The 24,068-nt window shown below is 35.1% G+C and overlaps 1 protein-coding gene across 1 annotated transcript in view; it reads left to right on the top strand.

The window, feature by feature from the left end:
• Positions 1–24,068, top strand: part of ITGAV (integrin subunit alpha V) — a 102,819-nt gene that overhangs the window by 67,913 nt on the left and 10,838 nt on the right. The window contains exons 13-22 of the mRNA XM_044242501.1: positions 1,347–1,538; positions 3,971–4,016; positions 5,386–5,493; positions 7,404–7,462; positions 9,018–9,172; positions 18,813–18,950; positions 20,554–20,621; positions 21,273–21,420; positions 21,947–22,039; positions 23,695–23,774. Coding sequence (XP_044098436.1) covers positions 1,347–1,538; positions 3,971–4,016; positions 5,386–5,493; positions 7,404–7,462; positions 9,018–9,172; positions 18,813–18,950; positions 20,554–20,621; positions 21,273–21,420; positions 21,947–22,039; positions 23,695–23,774 — 1,087 coding nt within the window. The remainder of the gene's footprint in view (positions 1–1,346; positions 1,539–3,970; positions 4,017–5,385; positions 5,494–7,403; positions 7,463–9,017; positions 9,173–18,812; positions 18,951–20,553; positions 20,622–21,272; positions 21,421–21,946; positions 22,040–23,694; positions 23,775–24,068) is intronic.

Genomic DNA, 24,068 nt, shown 5'->3' on the forward strand with positions numbered 1-24,068 from the left:
AGGATAGGAATGGCTTGTCTAGGATAGTACCAGCAGAAACAGGGGAGTGGACATATTTATAATACATCTCAGAGTTAGAAATAGTCATAGTGACCTAGTCATAGTCACCATTTGGTTTCTTTTGTTTTTAGTAAATTTCAAGCTTGTAATTTGTGTTATCTTAATACAAGTTGATATAAGATTGAGATGAAATCATAACTTCCAAGTTTCCAAGCTAGACTGCTTCTGCTTTGAGAAACAAAAACCATGTACATCTTAATTAAGTAGAATTTTGAGAGCTGGAATGAACCTTAGATGAACATTTTGACATGTCCCCTTCTTTCCATTTTAAGGGTGAGGTATTTTAAGGTCCAGAAAAGTTAAGTGATTTATCCAAGGTCAGACCCAGAATATCTGACTCTCAGTTAGTGTCATTTCCACAAAGTTTTGCTTGAATCTCCTTAAATTATGTTGTTGCTTTTGAATAAATAATATGCTATAGAACTTTGAATCTGTATTTATTGTGATACATGGGTTGCGTGAATATAGGTTTCTCCCCGCTGTCCAGAAGTGTAGAGAACTTTTATAAGCAGAGGGCACCTGGGTGGCTCAGTTGGTTAGGTGTCTGTCTTTAGCTCATGTTATGATCCCAGGGTTATGGGATTGAGTGCTCGATTATGACTCCCTTCTCAGCGGGTCTGCTTCACCTTTCTCTGTTCCTCTGCCTTGTTCATGTGTGTTCTCTCTCTCTTCTCTCTCTCTCTCTCAAATACATAAATAAAAATCTTTAAAAAACTTTAATAAACAGAAGTGGTGTAAAGAAGCAACTATCATTAATATATGAAAACTTGTCCAGACCCAGAAAATTTCCCAGACCCAAAAAGTAACTTCTCTCGGGCTTTTGTGATACCTTAGGACACATCTTGCTAATGGATGCAAAAAAAAGTTGAGATAAAGTACAGATGTTCACATAGTTCCGTGCAGTAGTGGTTTGATGCTGAGATGCTGGATGTAATTTCCCAGGCAAGAGCTTAGGGGTGCCACTGTTGGAGCTCAGGGCGAGCACAGCCTCCAGAAGGTTTCACTGCAAAACAAACGCTGAAGGCTATTTTGGCTTTTCTTTGTAAAAGCGAATCCTCTTCAGATTTCTTTCAATTAGCGCAAAACAGGTACTACTGTAGGTCTTCCTAAAAGCAAGTGATGGTATGTTTGGAAAGCAGAAGCTATCTGTATTAAGATCTTCACCATGTAAATAATAAGTACTGAGACTTCTCTCTGTCCTTGCCCTCCTGTCCATCTTCTTTCCTTTTTTTCCCCTTCTTCTTCCTTCTCTCCAAATCCCCCCTCCCCTCTTTTTTGTCCTACAGATATTGCAATTGCTGCACCATATGGGGGTGAAGACAAAAAAGGAATCGTTTATATTTTCAATGGAAGATTAACAGGCTTGAATGCGGCACCATCTCAAATCCTTGAAGGGAAGTGGGCTGCCCGGAGCATGCCACCAAGCTTTGGCTATTCCATGAAAGGAGCCACGGATATAGACAGAAATGGATACCCAGGTGCTTTCCTAGAAATACATAGTTTCTTAGGTTTTTCAGTCCTAATAGAAATAGTTTTAGTTACTGCTCTCTTGATTTATATTATGAGTCCTTTCCATTACATACTTCAATTATTTTTCGTACCCCTGCTAGACTGAAGGCACTGTTCTCATCACTGAAGGGGGAATGAAGCAAAGACAGCTCTACGTCCTGGGAGCTTCCAATAAAACACATACTCTAAGTTTCACCTTTTGATGTTGTCCTGAAGTCTGTAATGAAATGTCAGGGAAAAATGTTGGTAGAAGCTAGAAACAAAAGCTGAATGTTCATTCTGACCTTTTAAATGTCTTTTTTGTTTGTTTGTTTTTAATGGTCTAGCATTTTTTATGACTTGACTAATCATTGATTAAAAAAAAAATACATTATCTCATTTAATTTTCCCAGGAAGGCTGGTGAGGAATATAAACTAGCTCATCTTTGTATTATACCATTTTATGGATGAGAAAAGAGACTGAAAAAAGTGATTTGCCTGTTGGTTTGCACCTGAGCAGGAAAGAAGGCCTTTTTCTAGCTCTTACATACTTTGGAATATTATAATGGATCTGGATCATACTGGATCCATTCTTTAAATGAAATAATAATGCAGAAAAATTGATTACCTTTATTGTTGAAACAGTTCCTATGAGCCCAATATACAGGTGTGTCGACATGCTTTTAGAAGTAGGATAGGAAGTTGATTTTTACCTCAGTGTTATTTCAGGAGATTTTTTGGTTATTAATGCAATATATTTATTGTAGAACTTCTAGAAAATACAGCAAAGCATATCTTTCAGTCATTTTTTCCAGTGCATTCATACAGTTTTTTAACAAAATGGAAGTATGCCTTAGGTACTGTTAATAGCCTATTTTATTCACTTAAAATCAGGAATGTTTCGCTGTATTATTAATTATTCTTCTAAACATGAATTTGATGTTTCCCATTCTGTCAGATGTCAGCATCATATCTTATTTAACTTTATGTTTGGGCTTTTATATCCTTCCATGTATGTAATTCCAGGGCATTACTTCCTTAGGACAAAATTCTAGAATTGCTGTGTCAAATAGGCACTTTTTTAATTTTTAATTTTTTTTTGTAAACATGTAATGTATTATTAGCCCCAGGGGTACAGGTCTGTGAATCACCAGGTTTACACACTTCACAGCACTCACCATAGCACATACCCTCCCCAATGTCCACAACCCCACCACCCTCTCCCGACCACCCTCTCCCCAGCAACCCTTGTTTGTTTTGTGAGATTAAGAGTCTCTTATGATTTGTCTCCCTCCCAATCCCATCTTGTTTCATTTATTCTTTTCCTACCCCCCAAGCCTCCCACGTTGCAAAAGATAGGCACTTTTAAAAAAGTCTGTTGAAACATATTGTCAAATTACAACCCTACTCCTTCCAAAGGAAGGTTTTACAACTTTTTTAAGCGCTCACCAGAGTGAGTGATCATTTCCCCATATTTGTGCCTACACTGAGGGTCATCTGTTGTTTTTTTAAAAATAACTTTAAACTGTATGATAGTTGGAAAATGTTACTTTGTTCTACTTTATCATTTTTAATTTTTAGGGAGGGTAAACATTTTAATTTATTTTGTATATATTTGCTTTCATGAATTTCTTTTTACTTTTTTTGCTTTGTTTTTATTGAGATGATGTTTTTTTCTTTTTTTTCCTTTTTTTTTTTAATTTGTGGCAGTGCCTTCAATATTGAAGATTCTAACTCCTTAACATATATTTATTTTTTAGTTTGCCATATTTGGGTTTTGTGCATAAAAAAGTTCTTCATTTTTATGTGATCCAATCTACCGATTTTTATGGTTTTTCATGTATTTTTTTTTTTTGCTTAGAAAGGGTTTCCCCAGGTTTACATTGGATATACTATGAGATAGGGCTCTTACTTCATTTTTTTGTAATCGTGAACCTGTTGTTACTAGCTGCATTTAGAAATTAATGCATTTTATTCTTGTTAATTCGAATGCTATCTGCTACTATTCTAAGTATTCTACATATATGTAGTATGCTTTTTTGGTTTTGTTTTTAAACAGTGAAAAAATTTATAATGAAATTTATATTTATAATGAATCTTATAGTGAAATTGTAAAATCTACAGGCACATATAAAACTTTTTCCTCTGAGAGGTATATGTATTTGGGTGATATGCATTTCCTTATTTTATAGGTATCCATCTACCCAGATGAAAGATTAGTTTTAGGATGAGTGTTTCCATTTGATATCCTATTTAGAGTTTTGATATGTGTTCGCCTTTTAGATATTATCTGACAACCACTTAATGAAGAATAGTTTTGGAACTATGTGTAAATCTTTATTGTATGCACTGAAAGTTTTATAGAACGGTATGTGAATAAAAAAAATATTGTTATTTACATGTTTTTCTACTCTCTTTTAAGACTTAATTGTAGGAGCTTTTGGTGTAGATAGAGCTGTATTATACAGGTGAGCATGTTTCCATATCCTGTAATATAGGAATAATCTCAATTATTTGACAATTTTATAGTTAAGTCCAGTGTTTGAATTTCAGTTTAATTTTCTTCAAGTAATGATAAAATTTGTTTGTTCTTTTTAGTTGTATTGCTGCAGGCAGGTAGCATTTATATAAGGAAATCCCGAAGTGTAGAGAAAGGTGTAGGTTTTTTAATTTAGGAAAGCATTCAGATTTTTCCCTCTTTATTCTTTAAATTGTATTAAAGAATATTCTCCTGCATTTTAAATCTCTTTAAAATTTATATGAGCTTACATTTTCTTCTGAAGAGGCAAGAAATTAACTTGATGTTTATGCTACAGCATTCTGTGACCACAAGGGCAGTATGTAATGACTCCCCAAATCAGTATTTTTATTATTAGAGCAATACCTATAAATCCATATAACCTGTATTTCTCAGCTTCATCCATGTTCCCAGATATTCTCTATATTTAATCAGTTCTCCTTGCTTTAGGCTACCATGTGGCATCCCAAGTAGATTAAGGTGTTTACACTTTCATGGGATGTGTTTATGTATGCCAGGATAATGAACATTAATTCTATGTAAGGGAATTTATGTTGGCTATCTTGGCACCACCTGTGTATTCATATAGATTCCAGGATTTATCATGATTGAGATTGGCACTCTGACATGAGCCTACCCGATTTTTATGCAGGGTTTAAGTCTGTGCCTCTGAACTTTGGAAAACTATTTATTTTATCATTTCAGGTTTTAAAATTGTTATCAAAGAATTAATAATGCATGTAGTAAAAGCTGACATAGTACAGAAAGGGTATAGACAAAAAAACATACTTTATCTCATGTCAGTTACTAGTTTATAAATATACCCTACTTAAAAAATTGTGGGTATGTGTCTGTGTGTGTGTGTTTGCATGCATCTTTTGTACATCTTGGGTTTTTTTCTCTCTCGCATATAAAAATTGTATCTTGGATATATCTTAGAAATCATCTCATATCCACACAGATGGATTTATGTCGCTCATTTCCTCTACTATATTGCGTTGCATTAGATAGATGGCCCCATGACGTTTTAACCATTCTGCTGTGGTGGACTCCGTTCAGATAGGTTGGCCAGTTGTTCCTCTTTGCCTGAGAACTGAGGGATTTATCAGGTCATGGGACTTTCAGTGCTAAAATCAGCACTGTCCCTGGCAAACTGGAATAGTTTATTGTTCTGTGTTTAGGTTGTTTTATTCTTTTTGCTATTATAAACAATGCTTTAATAAGTGTTGCGCTTATATATACTGTGAATATAAACCTAAAATGCTTACGTCAGTCTAACATTTCAAATAACTTTCTTTTTCTTTTTTTTTTTTAACCAGGGCCAGACCAGTTATAACTGTAAATGCTGGCCTTGAAGTATACCCTAGCATTTTAAATCAAGATAATAAAACCTGCCCACTGCCTGGGACAGATCTCAAAGTTTCATGGTAAGGGCGTTAGTTTCATAATAGTTATTATGGTGATTATTTATGTAGTCATTGTGAAAACAGTTGAAAATAAGCTAAAATATTGCTTAAACAGTTTCTGTGAGTATACTCTCTTTTCATAGATTGAATTATGGAAATAATTTTTTCAAAGGAGATACATAGAAGGCTCTAGAAATATGATACAAACTAGTATGAACTTAATTTTAAATAAATGATGCATGCTCAATCAATATATTCAAAAAGGAGAAAAAGCTAGTAAGATTGCAGAACTGATTTATATATACTTTTAAACAGGCCCATGAACATTTTAGTTTTTAAAAGATAGATCTTTTCCAGCTGTAATATCTGCAAATAGTTGTATGAAAAATATTATATATATTAAATCTTTATTATAAATAATATATTACTAGTATAATGTACTTGTTCTTCTACTTGTTCCCTTACTAGTTTCTAAAGAAAACTAATTTTTTTGGTAAGTTTAATGTCTGAATTCTTCTCTAGCCCAGTGTTTCTCAAGTCTCCTTTATTTGCTTTTTTGTTTTTTGCTACGTTATATCATTTTTGCTATATTTTCATTCTACCTGTATTTATAATTTTTTTAAGCTTTTTTTTTTTTTTTTTTTTTTAAAGTAACCTCCATGCTCTGCGTGGAGCCCAATGTGGGGCTTATACTCATGACCCTGAGATAAGACCTGAGCTGAGATCAAGGGTTGGACGCTTAACTGACTAAGTCACCCAGGCATCCCTAAAGTTTATTTTTTCTTTAAATTGATCATGTTTTACTTAAAAATGTTCGAAAATAAGATAGAAAAACCCAGTACTTTTCTCATACATGTCAAAATAAGTATTAAATTAAGAAAAATCTTGACCCATTTACTACTAAAATTACCATGAGTACCCTACTTTGGAGGACACTGTTCTTTATGTTCCTTGGTTACACAGGAAAAATCAGAGAACTTCTGACAAATGCAGGGTAGAATGATTGGAAGCTGAAAAAATTTTACTTCAGAAGAGCTAATGAAAAAAATATTTTTCCTGATTTTGTTTTTGAATTATTATACTCATTAAAAACATTTTTCAAAATTTTATTTCTTTCATTGGATTGCATTAAATATTTGGTAACATTTTGTCTTAATTTACATTGATTAGCAGTGAAGTTGTTTTCAGATTTTGGCTTTTTAAGTTTTACTGTCTTTCTTCTTTTCACTTACCCTGCATGCCCCTGTGAAGTTGCTAATAATAAATTTTAAATTATGCAAATAATCCCAAGGCTTTGAATATACCTAGCAGTAGCTTTCATATGTTTTTGATTATGGCACATAGAATGAAATATATTTTGTATCATAATCCACCAAAGACAGGTATGTAATTAAAACAAAGTTCCATGAAATCTTACCCTTCAATTTTATTTATTTGATTTATTTTTTTAAGATGGTGGCTAACCCATCCTATTAAACTAATTTCATGACCCATTAATAAACCTATTCATGACCCATTAGTAAATCGTGAAAGGCACTGTTCTATAGGAGCTTTCTAAGTAAAGGAAACTTTGGTAGGATTTTTTCGAAAGTGAGATGTTATTTTAAATCTGGTCAGTCATTTCCCTCACTGGAGTTTATCAGTATGTTCTCTAAATATGAGAGAAAGTTAGGAGATTCATTTCTTTCTCTTTGTCTTTTTTTTCCCATCAAGGTACCATGAAAGTAAATGTGCTTAAATTACTGAAGCATGAGTTAGGTTATTCTGTGTAGTTTCATGTTTCGGGAATAATATTAAAACATGAGGCAAAATATAAAAGGCTTTACTATATATATATAAACTGTGTATTAGAAATGTGATGTTTGGGGATGATATTCAAAAATGTCTAAACTGGATTATAGGATTTTGTATGTATTTTTATTTTTCTACAGTTTTAATGTCAAGTTCTGCTTAAAGGCAGATGGCAAAGGAGCACTTCCCACGAAACTTAGTAAGTGTTCTACGGAAAAATTATATAATGATTCTACATCTATAGCACTCAGAAAATATTTTAAGATATTTTAATAATTAGCACAAATACCTGTTATTGTTGTTCTTTGTTTGACTTTTTATGGTTAAAGACACTTAACATTGCATCATAATTACCTTGTTGACTTTTAAGTTAGTTCAGATAGAATACATATTTATTAATTGACATTGTGAACAAAGTAGCCACTGAATGGTAAATATGGACTTAAGAGAGTTAAACAATTACCAACGAGAGATCAATGAACTCTAGGGGAAATGGGTATCATTGTTTATAAATAGATGATGTACAGAAGAGTTGCTATTTTATGTCTTAGAGAAGCCACCAGCAATCTCAAGAGTAAGGGTGCTTTAGAAATGGTGGAAGAAGAAGTGTGGGCCACAAAATTTAACCCACATGGCAAACTCCTAACCTGACTTCTCCTTTCCAAAAAATGGTTTTTGTGGTCCAGAAAGCAGGGTAGGAGAACTAAGTGATTGTTGCCAAGATTTGTCATTAGGTTAGTGACAGTGCTGAGAAGTAACAATAAAGCAGGGAAAGAGGAATGAATCTTTGGGATATGTGGTTGTGCATGAAAATTCACATATAGGAGCAAGGCAAGGCATCTCTGGAAGATGGCTTTTCAGTAGAGACCTGAAGGAAATGAAGGAGCTAGGGGATGTCTGGAGGAGTATTTTGCACAGGAAAAATGGCAGTTTCAAGAGGCCTGAGATAGGAGTATGGTTAGTGTGTTTGAGAAACACAAGGAAGACAGTGTGGGTGGGTGGGTGGAACAGAACTGGAAGCAAGGTAACCTGTGTTCTCACCCAATTTGACCTGAAGTTCAACATTTAGAGAAACCTAGAAAGTTGGTTTTCGAGGTCTGCGCTCTCCACTTTGAAGAAACTTTTTAAAGAAGAACTAAATCTTAGCGGAAAGTCACCCTAATAACAGCTGTGCTTCAGACTATTGGTTGTACATTCATTTTAAGATTGTTCTTGATCCAGTCAACTTTGGCTACCTGCTTCGTGAGGTACATATTTGTCTGACAATCTGATATGACAGCTTCATTAGAAGTAGCAGGTGATGAAAACTGTGTATTTATCATAGTGTCTAAAGAAATGGTACCAGTACATATTACTAAATATTTCTTAATCGCAGTCCGCAAGAAATTACTGCTACTCGCATTAATGGTGGAAGTCTCAGTTCACATATGTTTCATGCTCTGAACTTCTTCCGCTAGTGTAAATTAAAAGAAAAAAATTTCTTTTTCATCTGATAGTTATTTTGCTACTATCATTATCTGTTATCTGGATTAATATATGGCATTACTTTGGGGGTCATTGGATTGATTACTCTTAAATATTAGCTCAGAATTAATGTGTTGTAGTCTCACTACATTGTATGACATTTTTAGTGAATTACAGGGAAATTACTTCTTAAGAAATAAATATCTCTGCTTACATGACAACTCTAGGTATCTAGGACAGATATGTGTCCATAAAGATTATGTTAGTTATAAATCCTTTGGTTTGTATAGACTTCCAGGTGGAGCTTCTTTTGGATAAGCTCAAGCAAAAAGGAGCAATTCGACGAGCTCTATTTCTCCATAACCGGTCGCCAGGTCACTCTAAGAACATGACCATTTCAAGGGGGGGACAGATGCAGTGTGAGGAACTAATAGCATACCTGCGGGTAAGAGTTACTTTTCTGCTTCATTATCTTTTACTTTTTACTATTTTTTTAAATCCAAATGATTTTCACTTTGTATAAAGTTTTTGGTATTAAATCAAAAAGGAAACACCGAAAAATACACTTGAGAAAATTTGGCTTTTTAAAGTATCAAGCCTGAGTAATGGATTTTTGCTGCTGGCAAACTGGATATTCCAAATGACTGTTCTACAGTAATGCTGCTGAATAAATTATAACAAACATATTTCTTAAAAATCACTAGATTCTCAAAACATAAAAGAAATCTCCAGGGTCCAAAAAAATAAGCACTCAGTTAAAAAACTACATTGGCAAAATTTGATCTGTTGTATGTGAATATGTGAGCCAGAGTGGCTGGGGTAAGAATGAGCAGTAATTGCCCCAGATGAAACAAATTTTAAACCTGCAAAGGCTTGAGGTATTGGAATTATCAGTTGCAAAATACGAATTTTTATAAAACGTTTAAAGTAAGAATAAAACTTTTAAAAAATATGAAAACATCAGTGAAGATTTGGAAGACAACATAATTAACAACCTCAATTTAACAGACCTATATAGAATACAAAAATTGACCATATATAGGTCTCAAAGGAAGTCTAAACAAATTTCAAAAAGTTGGAATCATAGAAATACACTGTTTGATCATGGTATAGTTTTTAGAAAGCAATAACAAAAGATAAATGGGAATTGGGAATTGTGATTTTAAATAACTTATGGATCAAAAAGATCGTTATGGAAATTTACTTAGAAATGAATCATAATGAGGTGCTTGGGTGGCTCAGTGGGTTAAGCTCTGCCTTCGGCTCAGGTTATGATCTCAGGGTCCTGGGATTGAGTCCCGCTTTGGGCTCTCTGCTCAGCAGCGGCCTGCTTCCTCCCTCTGCCTCTGCCTGTCTCTCGGTCTACTTGTGATCTCTTTCTCTCTGTCAAATAAATAAATAAAATCTTAAAAAAAGAAAAGAAATGAATCATAATGAAAATTCGGCTTATCAAAATGTGTGAGATGTCACAGAAGCAGAAAATAAAGTAAATGTATAGCCTTAAATTCTTTTTAACTTAAATGAAATATTGATCAAGAAAAAATTGAGGGAAAACAAAACCAAAAAAATTTAACTCCACAGAATAAGGAATTAAAAAGGGACATAGCTACAGGTAAAGAAGAGTTTAAGTAATAGAATATTATAATAACCTTGTGCTAAGACATAGAAAAACTTAGACAAAACAAGGATATTCTTAGAAAATCATAACACAACTGCCAGAAGAAGAAATAGAAAACCTGAATAATCCATTAACCTTATAAATCATTTTAAATATTGAGTTGACAGTTAAAAATCTTTACACAAAGGAAACACAAATCCCAAATGGTTTTATAGGTGATATCTACCAAACCAAGAAGAACAAGACCTTCCAATATTAAGCTCTTTGAAGGACTAGAAGAATAGAAAGTACATCCAGCTTAATTCTGTGAAGTTAGTATAATTGATATCCAGAATGTAGGTATCATTGTGGAGGATAGTCCCAGCAAGAATTTCATGCCAGTGTTTCAGACAGACATAGATATAAAATTACGAAATTAAATATAAGCAAACTAAATCCTAGCCATTTCTAAGAAAAGATAAAATAAGTAGACCTATTTTGATTTGTTCTAGGGTGGGTTAGCTTAAAAATATAGAAATATAACTTAACACATGAATAGACTGAAGAAAAACATGAATGTCTTAAATATAGGAAAAGCTTTTGATTAAATATTGAACAAGCTTCAAGGTAGAAGTTTTCCAAGATGGTGGAAGAGTAGGAGACCTCAATTTTGTCTGGTCCCAGGAATTCAGTTAGCTAGCTATCAAATCATTCTGAATACCTGTGAACTCAGCCAGAGATCTAACAAAAGAATAGTTGCAACTCTATAAGTAGAAAAGCAATCAGTTTCTGCAAAGTAGGAAGTGCAGAGAAGTGATTCCAAGGCGCTATATGGGAAGATGAAATGCATGTGGGGATGGTGGGGAGCCTCTGTAAACCAGCACCGGTAAGTGACACAGCCCTGGAGTCCCAAATTAGACCTTTTAAAAGTTGCTCCAGTGAGGGACGTCACTACCTTAAAGGAGCTCAGGTGGCAAAGCAGGGTGGAATCCTAGGTGGGACATCCTAGGTGGAATCCTCTGAATTCCTGGAGTCATAGGAAGACCACAGGTGCCTGAGTGCAGCAGACTTCCCAGGTGTCAGAGGAGGGCAGCTGGCTGCAATCATCATGCCCAGAAGTAGGGTTATAGGGATACCATAAACTGTGAACCACAACCTGGTTAGGCAACCGCTCCCTGAGCAGGGGCCCAGCAAGCACCAGAACCCCAGCAAAACCCACCTCCCTCCTTTGGGAGGAGCGGGAGGAGTGGTGCAGGTGGATGCCACAGGAGTCTGCAGGGTTTGGAGACTCCAAACACTCACTGAGATAGAAATGCTCAGTCACAGGCTAGGTAAGCTGGACTGTGGACAGAGACCAGGGAGATAGGAGTGATTGCCTACTTTTCCCAGAGGGCATACTGAGTAGTTGGGAGTACAGGCTTTCAGCTCTGGGGCAGAGATTGGGAGGCTGCACTTTCATTTTCATCCTCTAAAGTGATGTGGAAAACCTTTAGGGAATTAAAGCCACTTAGAGCAACCTAGAGCCATTTACTTAGCCTGGTCCCCTGGCAAGGGCAGTGCAGTTCTGTCCCAGGCAAAGACACCTTGAGAATCAGAGTTACAGGTCCCTCCCCAAAAGATTAGCAAAACATCCAGCTAAGATCAAGTTTAAGCACATCACATAGAACTGCAAAACTCCAGTGCTAGAGGAAAAGAGTATATAGAATTCATGTTTTTTTTCTCATGATGTAGTCTTTCCATTTCAGTTTTTTTTCCTCTTTCCTTTTCAACCAGTTTCTTACTTTATCAACTTTTTTTTTTAAACATACAATATGTTATTTGTTTCACAGGTAAGGTCTGTGATTCAGCAGTCTTACACAATTTAGAGTACTCGCCATACCACATACCTTCCCCAGTGTCCATCACACAGCCATCTCATCCCTCCCACCCACCTCCCTTCTAGCAACTCTCAGATTGTTTCCTGAGATTAAGTCTCTTATGATTTGTCTCTGTCTCTGGTTTCATCTTGTTTCATTTTTCACTCCCTTCTATGATCATCTGTCTTGTTTCTCAAATTCCTCTTATCAGTGAGATCATATAATTTTCTTTCTCTGATTGACTTATTTTGCTTAACATAACACCCTCTAGTTCCATCTATGTCATTGCAAATGACAAGATTTTAATTTTTAAGTCTTTTTTAATTTTCATTTTTATTTACATTTCATTTTCATTTTCATTTTCATTTACACTATTACTTTTGTATATATACAAGTTTTTCTGTCTTCACAGTTTTGGGATCTAGTTTTCTAACAAACAGACCAAAATACATATAGGATCCAGTGTTTTGCTGTGTTCTGTTCACCTGTTTATATTTTCTCTTTATCAATTTTTTTATTTTTATTTTTTCCAGTTTTTGGGTCTCTTCTTATATAGTGTATTTTTCTCTGGGATTGTTGTTGCCATTTTAGTATATTGTTCTTCTGTTCATCCATTCTTCTCTGGACAGAATGACAAGAAGGAAAACCCACCTCAAGAAAAGAGAACGAGAGAGTACTGACTGCCAGAGACCTAATCAGTGTGGATATAAGTAAGATGTTGGACCTAGAGTTCAGAATACCAATTATAAAGATATTAGCTGGGCTTGAAAAAAGCATAGAAAATACTAGAGAATACCTTTATGGAGAAATAATATAACTAAAAATGTAATCAAGTTGAAATAAAAAGGCTACTGAGATGCAATAAAACTTGGAGGCTCTAAATACTAGGATAAATGAGGCAGAAGAGAGACTTAGTGACATAGAAGACAAAATGGATAGAGAGTAAAGAAGTGAGAAAAAGAGATAAACAATTATTGGATAATGAGACAATTTGAGAGGTAAGTAATACCATAAAGTGAAACAATATTAGAATAATTGGGATCCCGGAAGAAGAGGGATAGAGAGGGGCAGAAGGTATTTGGGAGCAAATTCTAGCTGAGAACCTGTCTAATCTGGGGAAGGAAATGCATTCAAGTCCAGAAGGCACAGAGAGTCACCCAAAAATCAATAAAAGTAGATCAACATCTTAACATATAATAGTGAAGCTTAAAAATCTCAGAGACAAAGAGAAAAAATCCTGAAAGCAGTTCAGGACAACCTTTACCTTAACCTACAATGGTAGAAACATTAGATTGGCAACCAACCTATCCATAGAGACCTGGCAGGCTAGAAAGGACTGGCATGATATATTCAGGGTCCTAAATGAGAAAAAGATACAGCCAATAATACTTTATCCAGCCAGGATGTCATTCAAAATAGGAGGAGAGAGAAAAGGCTTCCAGGACAAATAGCAGTTAAAAGAATTTGTGATCACTAAACCACACCTGCAAGAAATATTAAAGGGGATCTCTAAGTGAAGAGAGAGTCCAAAGTAACATAGACCAGAAACAGTGACTGTACAGGGAATACAGTGGGACTAAATTTGTATCTGTCAGTAGTTACTCTGAATGTAGATGGGCTAAATAAATGCCCCATTCAAAAGACACAGGGTATCAGATTGGATAAATAAGCAAGACCCATGCTGTCTGCAGGAGATGCATTTTAGACCCAAAGCACCTCCAGAATGATAGTGAGGGGATGGAGAGCATTTATTATGCTAATGGACATCAAGAGAAGGCTAGGGTAGCAATCCTTATATCAGACAAATTAGATTTTAAACCAAGATTATAATAAGAGATGAGGAAAAACCATTATATTATAATTAAAGGGTCTGTCCAACAAGAAGATCTAAAAATTATAAATATTGATGCCCCTAACATGAGAGCAGCCAATTATATAAACTAATTAATACCAAAACTAAAGAAATACTTTGATACTATTACAGTAATAGTAGAGGACTTTAATACCCCACTCACTGCAGTGGACAAATCATCTAAGCAGAAAATCAACAAGGAAACAGAGGCTTTGAATGGCACACTGGACCACGTGGACTTCACAGATATATTCAGAGCATTCCATCCTAAAGCAACAGAATACACATTCTCCTTGATTGCACGTAGAACATTCTCCAGAATATGGGTCACAACTGGTACCAAAAGATTGGGGTCATTCCCTGTGTATTTTCAAACCACAGTGCTTTGAAACTTGAACTCATTCACAACAGGGAATTTGGAAAGAACGCAAATACATAGAGGCCAAAGAGCATCCTATTAAAAATGAATGGGTCAACCAGGAAATTAAAGAATTTTAAAAATTATGGAATTATTAAAAAAAAATGGAAAGAAATGAAAATGAAAGCACAACTGTTCAAAATGAAACACAGCAGTTCAAAATCTTTGGGATGCCGCAAAAGCAGTCCTAAGAGGCAAGTATATAGAAATACAAGCCTTTCTCAAGAAACAAGAAAGGTCTCAAACATACAACCTAAACTTACACCTAAAGGAGCTGGAGAAAGAGCAGCACATTAAGCCTAAACCCAGTAGAAGAGAATTAATAAAGGCTAGAGAAAAAAAAAAAAATCAGTGAATTAAAAATTAGAAACCAAAGAGTAGTAGAACAGATCAACAAAACTAGGAGCTGATTCTTTGAAAGAATAAGTGAGATTGATAGTCCCCTGGCCATACTTACCAAAATGAAAAGATAAATGACCCAAATAAAATCATGAATGAAGAAGGAGAGATGACAACCAACACCAAAGAAATAAAACAATTGTAAGAACATATCATAAGCAACCATATGCCAACAAATTAGGCAATCTGGAAGACATGGATGGATTTCCAGAAATATATAAACTACCAAAACTGAAGCAGGAAGAAATAGAAAACCTGAACAGATGCATAGTCAGGAAGGAAATTGAAGTAGTAATCAAAATTTCCTCTAACAAGAGTCCAGGACCACATGACTTCCTAAGGGAATTCTACCAAACATTTAAAGAGGAATTAATATTCTTCTGAGGCTGTTTCAGAAAATAGCAATGGAAGGAAAACTTCCAGACTCTGTGAGGCCAGCATTACCTTGTTCCTTAAACCAGACCACAGCAAAAAGGAGAATTATAGACCAATATCCCTGATGAAAAATTCTCACCAAGATACTAGCCAGTAGGATCCAGCAGTACATTAAAAGGATTATTCACCATGACCAAGTGGGATTTATTGCTGGGCTGCATCCACAAATCAGTCAATGTGATACATCACACAAATATAAGAAATATAAGAAAGGACAAGAACCATATGATCTTCTTAATAGATACAGCTGATCAAAACTCTTCACAGTGTAGGGATAGAAGGAACATATGTCAATATCATAAAAGCCATATACAAAAAGCACACAGAGAATATCATTCTCAGTGGAGAAAAACTGACAGCTTTTCCCCTAAGGTCAGGAACATGGCAGGGATGTCCACTTTCACCACTGTTGATCAACACAGTACTAGAAGTCCTAGCCTCAACAATCAGACAATAAAAAGACATAAAAGGCATTCAGTGGCAGAGAAGTCAAACTCACAGTCTTCGCAGATGACATGATACTCTGTGTGGGAAACTCAAAAGACTCCACCCTAAAATTGCTAGAACTCATTCAGGAATTCAACAAAATGGCAGGATATAAAATCAGTGCACAGAAATCAGTTGCATTTCTATATACTAACTATGAGCCAGAAGAAAGAGAATTTAAGGAGTCGATCCCATTTACAGATGGACCAGAAACTTTAAAATACCTGGAAATAAACCTACCCAAAGAGGCAAAGGATCTGTACTCAGAAGAATATAGAACACTCATGAGAGAAATTGAGGAAGACACAAAGAAATGGAAAACCATTCCATGCTCATGGAGTAGGAGAACATATATTGTTAAAACGTCTATGCTACCTAAAGCAATCTATACATTCAATGAAATTGCTATCAAAATACCATCAACTTTTTTCACAGAGCTGGAATAAATAATCCTAAATTGGTATGGAACCAGAAAAGACCCTGAATAGCCAAAGGAATTGTTGACAAAAGAAAACCAAAGCTGGTGGCATCATAATCCTGGAGTTAAGCTCTATTACAAAGGTATAATCATTAAGACAGTATGATACTGGCACAAAAATGGACACCTAGATCAGTGGAACAGAATAGAGAACCCAGAAAAGGACACTCAGCTCTATCGTCAACTGATCTTTGACAAAGCATGAAAAAACAACCAGTGGGAAAAAAACAGTCTCTTCAACAAATGGTGTTGGGAAAATTGGACAGCCATATGCCAGAGGAATGAAACTGGACCACTTCCTTATACCATACACAAAAATAGACTTAAAATGGATGAACATTCTCGATGTGAGACAGGAATCCATCAAAATCCTAGAGGAGAACACAGACAGCATCCTCTGTGAACTTGGTCCAGCAATTTCTTGCTAGATATGAGTCCAAAGGCAAGGGAAACAAAGGCAAAAATCAGCTATTGGGACTTCATTAAGATAAAAAGCTTTTGCACAGCAAAGGAAACAGTTGACAAAGCCAAAAGATAGCCCTCTGAATGGGTGTAGATATTTGCAAATGTCTTATCAGATAAAGGGCTAGTGTCCAGGATCTATAAAGAACTTAGTCAAACTCAGCACACAAAGAACAGAACATAAATGGGTAGAAGACATAAACAGACACTTCTGTAAAGAAGACATCCATATGGCCAACCAACACACAAAAAAGTGCTCCACGTCAGTCAGCATCAGGGAAATAAAAACCCACAGTTAGATACCACCTCACACAGGTCAGAATGGCTAAAATGAACAAGTCAGGAAATTACAGATGTTGGTGAGGATGTGGAGAAAAGGGAACCCTCTTATACTGTTGGTGGGAATGCAAGCTGGTGCAGCCACTCTGGAAAACAGAGTGGACGTTCCTTAAAAAGTTGAAAATTGAGCTATCCTGTGACCCAGCAATAGCACTAGTAGGTATCTACCCCAAGGATCCAAATGTAGTGATCTGAAGGGGCACCTGCACTGCAGTGTTTTATAGCAGCAGTGTTCTCAATAGTAAACTGTGGAAAGAGCCCCATTGCCAATTGACAGATGCATGGATAAAGATGTGGTATATATATATCAGAATGCTACTCAGGCATCAAAAATTGAAATCTTGGGCGCCTGGGTGGCTCAGTGGGTTAAGCCGCTGCTTTCGGCTCAGGTCATGATCTCAGGGTCCTGGGATCGAGTCCCGCATCGGGCTCTCTGCTCAGCGGGGAGCCTGCTTCCTCCTCTCTCTCTCTGCCTGCCTCTCTGCCTACTTGTGATCTCTCTCTGTCAAATAAATAAAATCTAAAAAAAAAAAAAAAAATTGAAATCTTGCCATTTGCAATGACATGGATGGATCTAAATGGTATGCTAAGTGAAATAAGTCAGTCGGAGAAAGACAATTACCATATGATCTCACTGATATGCAGAATTTAAGAAACAAAACAGAGGATCATAGGAGAAGGGAGGGAAAAATAAGATGAAATCAGAGAGGGAGACAAACCATAAGAGAGCTTTAATCATAGGTTTTCTGATGGGGGAAGGTAACTGGGTGGTAGACATTAAGAAGGGGATGTGAAGTAATGAGCACTGGGTATTATAGAAGACTGATTAATCACCAAACTCTACCTTTGAGACTAATAATATACTCTTTGTTAATTAATATAAATTTTAAAAATGTAGAACAAGAAAAAATTTATATGAACAAATACCATCATCTTACATTCAAACAAAGTCTGCCAATACTTGTTTGTTGGTCATGATGTGAATTAATGGAATTCTTACACCGCTGATGGCAGTGTAAGTTGTGAAGACTTATGAAAATAATATGGTAGGATTTTCTAGAGTCAAAAATCTACTTGCCACTATGTAGAATTGGTTTTTTAGTTTTTGTTTTTGTAATAGCAAAAACAAAAAGCCCAAAACAATTCAAATAACCTTTGACAGGAAAATGAGTAATTATATTATGGGTTTAATATTTGATGAGATACTACTCAATAGTGAAAACTAGCTTCAGCTATTTCCAACTGCATGGGTGAATCTGAACAAGGGTCTTGAAGAGAAAGCAAATCACAAAAGAATACATATGACCTCTGTTTGAAATAACCTGGAAAAAAGGAAAAGCAAACTGAAAAATACCTTTTTTAAGGACAAATACAATATAGTGAAAAACTGAAAACGAAAATGATGTACTTAAAATGTAGGATGGTGGTAACCTCTGAGAAGAAACGATAAGGGAACTCTTGGGTACCTTAAGCATTATTGGTAATATTCTAGTTATTTTGGTTGTGGAGCACCTGTTTTTTTTAACACGCCTTAAATATTTTTGTATGAATCAAGTATTCTATTATAAACAAAAACTAAGGATTCTCACTGAATAATCTTTTTGGGTACTCTTATTCTTACATAAGTGTAGTTTTTCAGAATTCTGGTAGAATTGGATCAGCGTTGAATATGGCTGGCTTTGTGTTTACACTTAGAAATTTCTCTAGATAGTTGGATGTCATAGATTGGTATTATCATTAATTAGGAGCTTTTCTGTTTCTAGGATGAATCCGAATTTAGAGACAAACTCACTCCAATTACCGTTTTTATGGAGTACCGGTTGGATTACAGAACAGCTGCTGATGCGACAGGCTTGCAACCCATTCTTAACCAGTTCACTCCCGCCAACGTTAGTCGACAGGTACTGTACTATCGCCACTTGTCGCTAATTTTATACTTTAATTTTTTTAAAGTCTTAAACTTCATCTTTTTAAATACCATAGGGGATTGCTTTTAAAATGTTGGGTTTCTAGTCAAAGAAGTCAGAGGAAAGAATCTGAATTTTCGGGTCAGAGATATTTGAAGCCTCTCAGAGTTTAGTTATTATGTGGAGAAAGTGGGGTCATGTTTCATACACATTAAATAGTAAAATAGTTCAAGGAAAACAAAGTGCCAGTCTGTTTACATACTATTTTACTGTTTTTGATAAACAAATTTCATATCTATGTTTTCTTAGCTTTACATTTTAATTGTAAAAAATAGTATATGTGTACACATATGCAACCTCTTACATCTCTGTCATTTAATTAATTCATGTATTTTGTTTCATTCCAGTTAAATTGACAGTTAAGATCTGTGTCATGTAATTGTATTCTCTTCTGCATATCCCTTGTGACTTAGAAGAGGAATCTTTTCATTATTTTCCCCCTTTAAATCATTTTCTCTCTTCTTTTTGTCTGTGCCTGGGCTTGAAGCTTTTTGAATATTAACAATAGATGAGGAATGGCTTCTTCTTCTTTTTCTTCTTTCTTCTTTTAAAAATTTTTAGATTCCTTCGTTTCATATTCTGCCCAGCCTCTTCTGCTACTTCCCACTATTTCTTTCTTTTGGATTTTCCATACTGCTCTAGCCTCCAGATCTAAAGGGAGAAAATCCAGGTTTTTTTTGTTTATTTCACCCGTCCTGGATTAGTTAATTTCAGTGCTTCTAGTCCCTTTTCCTTCATCTCCTTCCAAATGGCCATGAATATGCTGGACTCATTTTGTCCAGTTTCCGTTCCTTTTGGTGTGTCCATCAGAATTGCTTCCATGTGCCCATAGCTCCTTATTCTTTTACACTCTGCAGCCATATTTCCATGATGTTGACAGAGGCATAGTCTGCAACAAGAAATTCTGAAAGGGAAATTTGCTTTTCCCAAGATCATGCAACTTAGCTAGCAGCAGCAGGTTCATGCTGAATCCTCATTTCTTTTCTTCTTCTTTTTTTTTTTTAAATCTTCATTTCTTGACTGTACTTTCTCTTCTGTATAGCACTTCATTCCAGAATCATAACAACTTAATTTGAGATAGAACTAAAATGTTCCAGCTAATTGTATTATATGCTGTGAGTGTTTTTCTTCTCTTTCGTTCTTGACTAGCTAACACTGACCTATTTAAAAATAAGCAGCCATGGGGCTCCTGGGCAGCTGTCGTTTGAGCATCCGACTCTTGATTTCAGCTAAGTCATGATCTCAGGGTCCTGGGCTCGAGCTCTGTATTGGGCTCTGCGCTCAGTGGGAAGTCTGCTTGAGGATTCTTTCTCTGTCTCTCTCTCTGTCCCTAAAATAAATACATCTTTTAAAAAAAGCAGCCATGATATTTTTTACATTCAGGTATGCAAACAGGTTGATGAGTATATATAAATATATGTGTGTTTATGTATATTCACGCATGCCTACATGTACATTGATTTATATTGATTTACACTGCATATTTGTCCTACCTTGGTATATTTTCATACAGAAACAATAAAATGCTTTTTTCTAGGCCCATATTCTGCTTGACTGTGGTGAAGACAATGTCTGCAAACCCAAATTGGAAGTTTCTGTAGATAGGTAAGTTTTGCTCCAAACAGTTAACAGTATAACAAGAAATTTAAATGGAAGAACACACTTTTCTGTTGAAAGCAATAGTGTATTTTAATGTGAACTAGTTATAAAGGAGGATAATTCATGATTTTCTGTAGTAGTAAAACTATCAGTATTGAACTTTGAAAAAATAAGCACTGTTTTCGCTACTTGCCTAGGTTGACAAATCTATTTCTGTACAGGATGAGCAGTGTTACAAAGTAATATCTCTTAAAGATATATTTCGTTGTAGATACCCTGTTAACTACAGGAATCTGTTTAGTATTTTATGGTATATAAATTTTAAAGAATATTTTGATAATTGTGACAGTCATTAATTCAGCTTTTAGAAAAAAATTCAGGGAATTAATAAGTACCTACAAAGAGATATAAAATTACTTCAATAGGTATGACTGGTAGTGATATATTAGTGGCATTAATTCTTTTTTTCCTGAAAGAAGTATTGGATTTGCATCCAGTGTGCTATTTCCAGTTTTCTTTTGAGCCATGAAATAGGCTTAAAATATCTTGAGACACTGTAGAACATGTCAGTGCTATATATTTCTTTTGTTTCTTTGAATAACTATGCTCTCCCCGTGCAGTTTTTTTTTCATTGTCTAGATTTGTATTAACTTGTAGTGATCAAAGGAAGATTTATATTGGGGACGACAATCCTCTGACATTGATTGTTAAGGCTCAGAATCAAGGAGAAGGTGCCTATGAAGCTGAGCTCATCGTTTCCATACCCCCGCAGGCTGATTTCATCGGGGTTGTCCGCAATAGTGAAGTAAGCACACTGCCTGTTTAAAAATTGAAACGCACCCATAGATCTCATTAACATTAATGAGTTACTCCCCTTTTTAGTGTAGTACAAGCTTAGCCATTCTACTTAAGGTTAAATTGCCAGGCAGTAGAGTACCTGTCTTATATAATTCCTTTCAAGCCTAATACTTTGCATAATGCATTGATGGGACGTTTTTAGAATTGCTAGCTAAGTGCCTGAAACAAGGTCAGATAGATAAAGTGTCTTAGCCTGTCCATCAAATAATTTGTTAGGGGTAATAAGGTTATGTATCTAAATCCTCTAGGGATCTTGTAGAAATACCTTTACATTCATATGTGGCAGTTAGTTGTACACAATTCTGGCTTCTCCCATACCCACGCCCATTTGGTCAAATGGATGGATATATTTTTAAAATAAGAAACTTAACTATGCAACTGCATGATGTTGTCTAGGAATTTTATAGTGTGTTTTTTGGGGGTCATTAATTTATTTTCCTTTCAATTCCCCCCCTTTTTTTTGGCTGTCAAAGGCCTTAGCAAGACTTTCCTGTGCATTTAAGACAGAAAACCAAACCCGCCAGGTGGTATGTGATCTTGGAAACCCAATGAAGGCTGGAACTCAAGTAAGATATTTTAACTAAATGGATTTTTTTCTTTTAAAGAAAAAAGCATATTTTTCTGTGGGTTTTTCCACAGAAATTTTTTTTATAAATATTTCAGAATGTCTCTGTAAATTGGTTTTAATTTAGAATGTAACGATTATCAGAGTTTGATTATAACTGAGAAAATACAATAATGGATTGCGCTATTACACTGTATTCAATAAGCAGTGTTTACACTGCCTTCATTTTACTAAATGGATTGAGAACATGGGTTAAACTAAGGACTAAAATTGTTAACTCTGATATTTTTACCAAATGATTTAATGAATCCTTAAAGCCATTCTGACAGATACCAAGACTCTCATTATTGTGATAGAATTATCTCATGAATTTGAAACTTTATCATCGTCCCAAATAGAATCAAAGAGCATCTTAGTTGGATCAGGCTCCCCTTGAGGTGGAGAAGGGAGCCCAAGAGTTTGAGAAAATGCACTCAATGGGTCTGCTTCTGAAATGCTCTAAAAAGTGAACAAACGTATAGCTGGAGAACTCTTAGTATCAAGGAAAAATGGGAGTATACTTTTTTCTTGCTACTTTTTCTATAAGATTTAATTATAGTACAAAGACTTTGGTAATCTGAAGATCTGTTTATCTTTCCTGTTAGATGATTATTTAAAGGTACAGACTTGGCAGCTAATAGTAGATAATCCTTAGAGATATAATGCACAGCATAGTGAATATAAATAATCAACCTTGTGGTGGTGCCTGGGTGGCTCAGTCAGTTAAGTGTCTGACTATTGGTTTCAGCTCATGTCATGATCTCAGGGTCTTGAAACCGAGCCCTGCATCCAGTGTAGATAATTTCAAGTTATTTCAAGTGGCCTGGTCCAGGCTTTATAAAGTGAGAGGTGGTTTGATGAAGTCCCCCCAGAAGTTCCATTTTTGTGTATCATAAATAATCCCCAAGAAGCCTGCTTTCTCTTACCCTGTTAGCTCAGTTCTTTTTTTAAAGAAGATTTTATTTATTTATTTATTTGACAGAGACAGTGAGAGAGGGAATACAAGCAAAGGGAGTGGGAGAGGGATCATGACTTGAGCGGAAGGCAGACTCTTAACAACTGAGCCGCTCAGGCGTCCCAGTTATTTTCTTTAAGAACAATGTTTGCCTGCAGGAATTAGGATGATTATTATTAGTGGAGTTGTGATAGGCATAGAGAAGTTCTGGCTCTAACCCTACCTCTCAAGCCTAGTGTAAGCCAGGTTCTCCCGCTTTTTAATAAAATCTGTTCATTCTTCCTTTCTGCTCCATTAACACAAGTTCAGTTGTTAATTTCCTGTCACCAAATCAGTGTGCAGAATTGCTGTACTGTCACTGAATCAACAGATACTCCCTTTTGCATTTTTTATAAAGTTAATATTAGGTATTATTATGAGTAGATAAAATTATGTTAATAATTGTTAAGTAGGTTCCTTTATGATTGACCCATGTATCTTAAATAAAAGAGATTCAATAGAAGTTCAGATTTAATTATCTCTGTTAGAGTGTTTTTGGTTTTATTATGAGCTCAGAAAAACCCTATTTTGGAACAACTCTTTATATTTGGACATTGGAATTTAAATTCACTGATTAGACATTGTTTTAATTAATACAGTGCTATCTCTTCCTTCCTCTTCAGCTCCTAGCTGGTCTTCGTTTCAGTGTGCACCAGCAATCAGAGATGGATACTTCTGTGAAATTCGATTTACAGATCCAAAGGTATGGAAACAACTTTTTTCAGTTTGTAATAACTACTGAGGAAATGTTACTTGTCATAAACATATTATGTAATATATTCTGAATGTTATGGAATAGAGTAGACTGAAATTTCAGTCTACTGAATTTCAGTCTACTGAAATTTTATTATTATTATTTTTTAATTTTATTTTTAAAATTTCACTTATAATGTTTTTAAGGTTGATTATAATTTTTAAAAATAAAATAGTATCCATTGTTTTATATAAATATATTAATGTCATAAATACTAAAAATATGGAAAATCTAGAAACAAAT

Source organism: Neovison vison, chromosome 3 (genome assembly GCF_020171115.1).
Source record: "Neovison vison isolate M4711 chromosome 3, ASM_NN_V1, whole genome shotgun sequence".
Taxonomy (NCBI): domain Eukaryota; kingdom Metazoa; phylum Chordata; class Mammalia; order Carnivora; family Mustelidae; genus Neogale; species Neogale vison.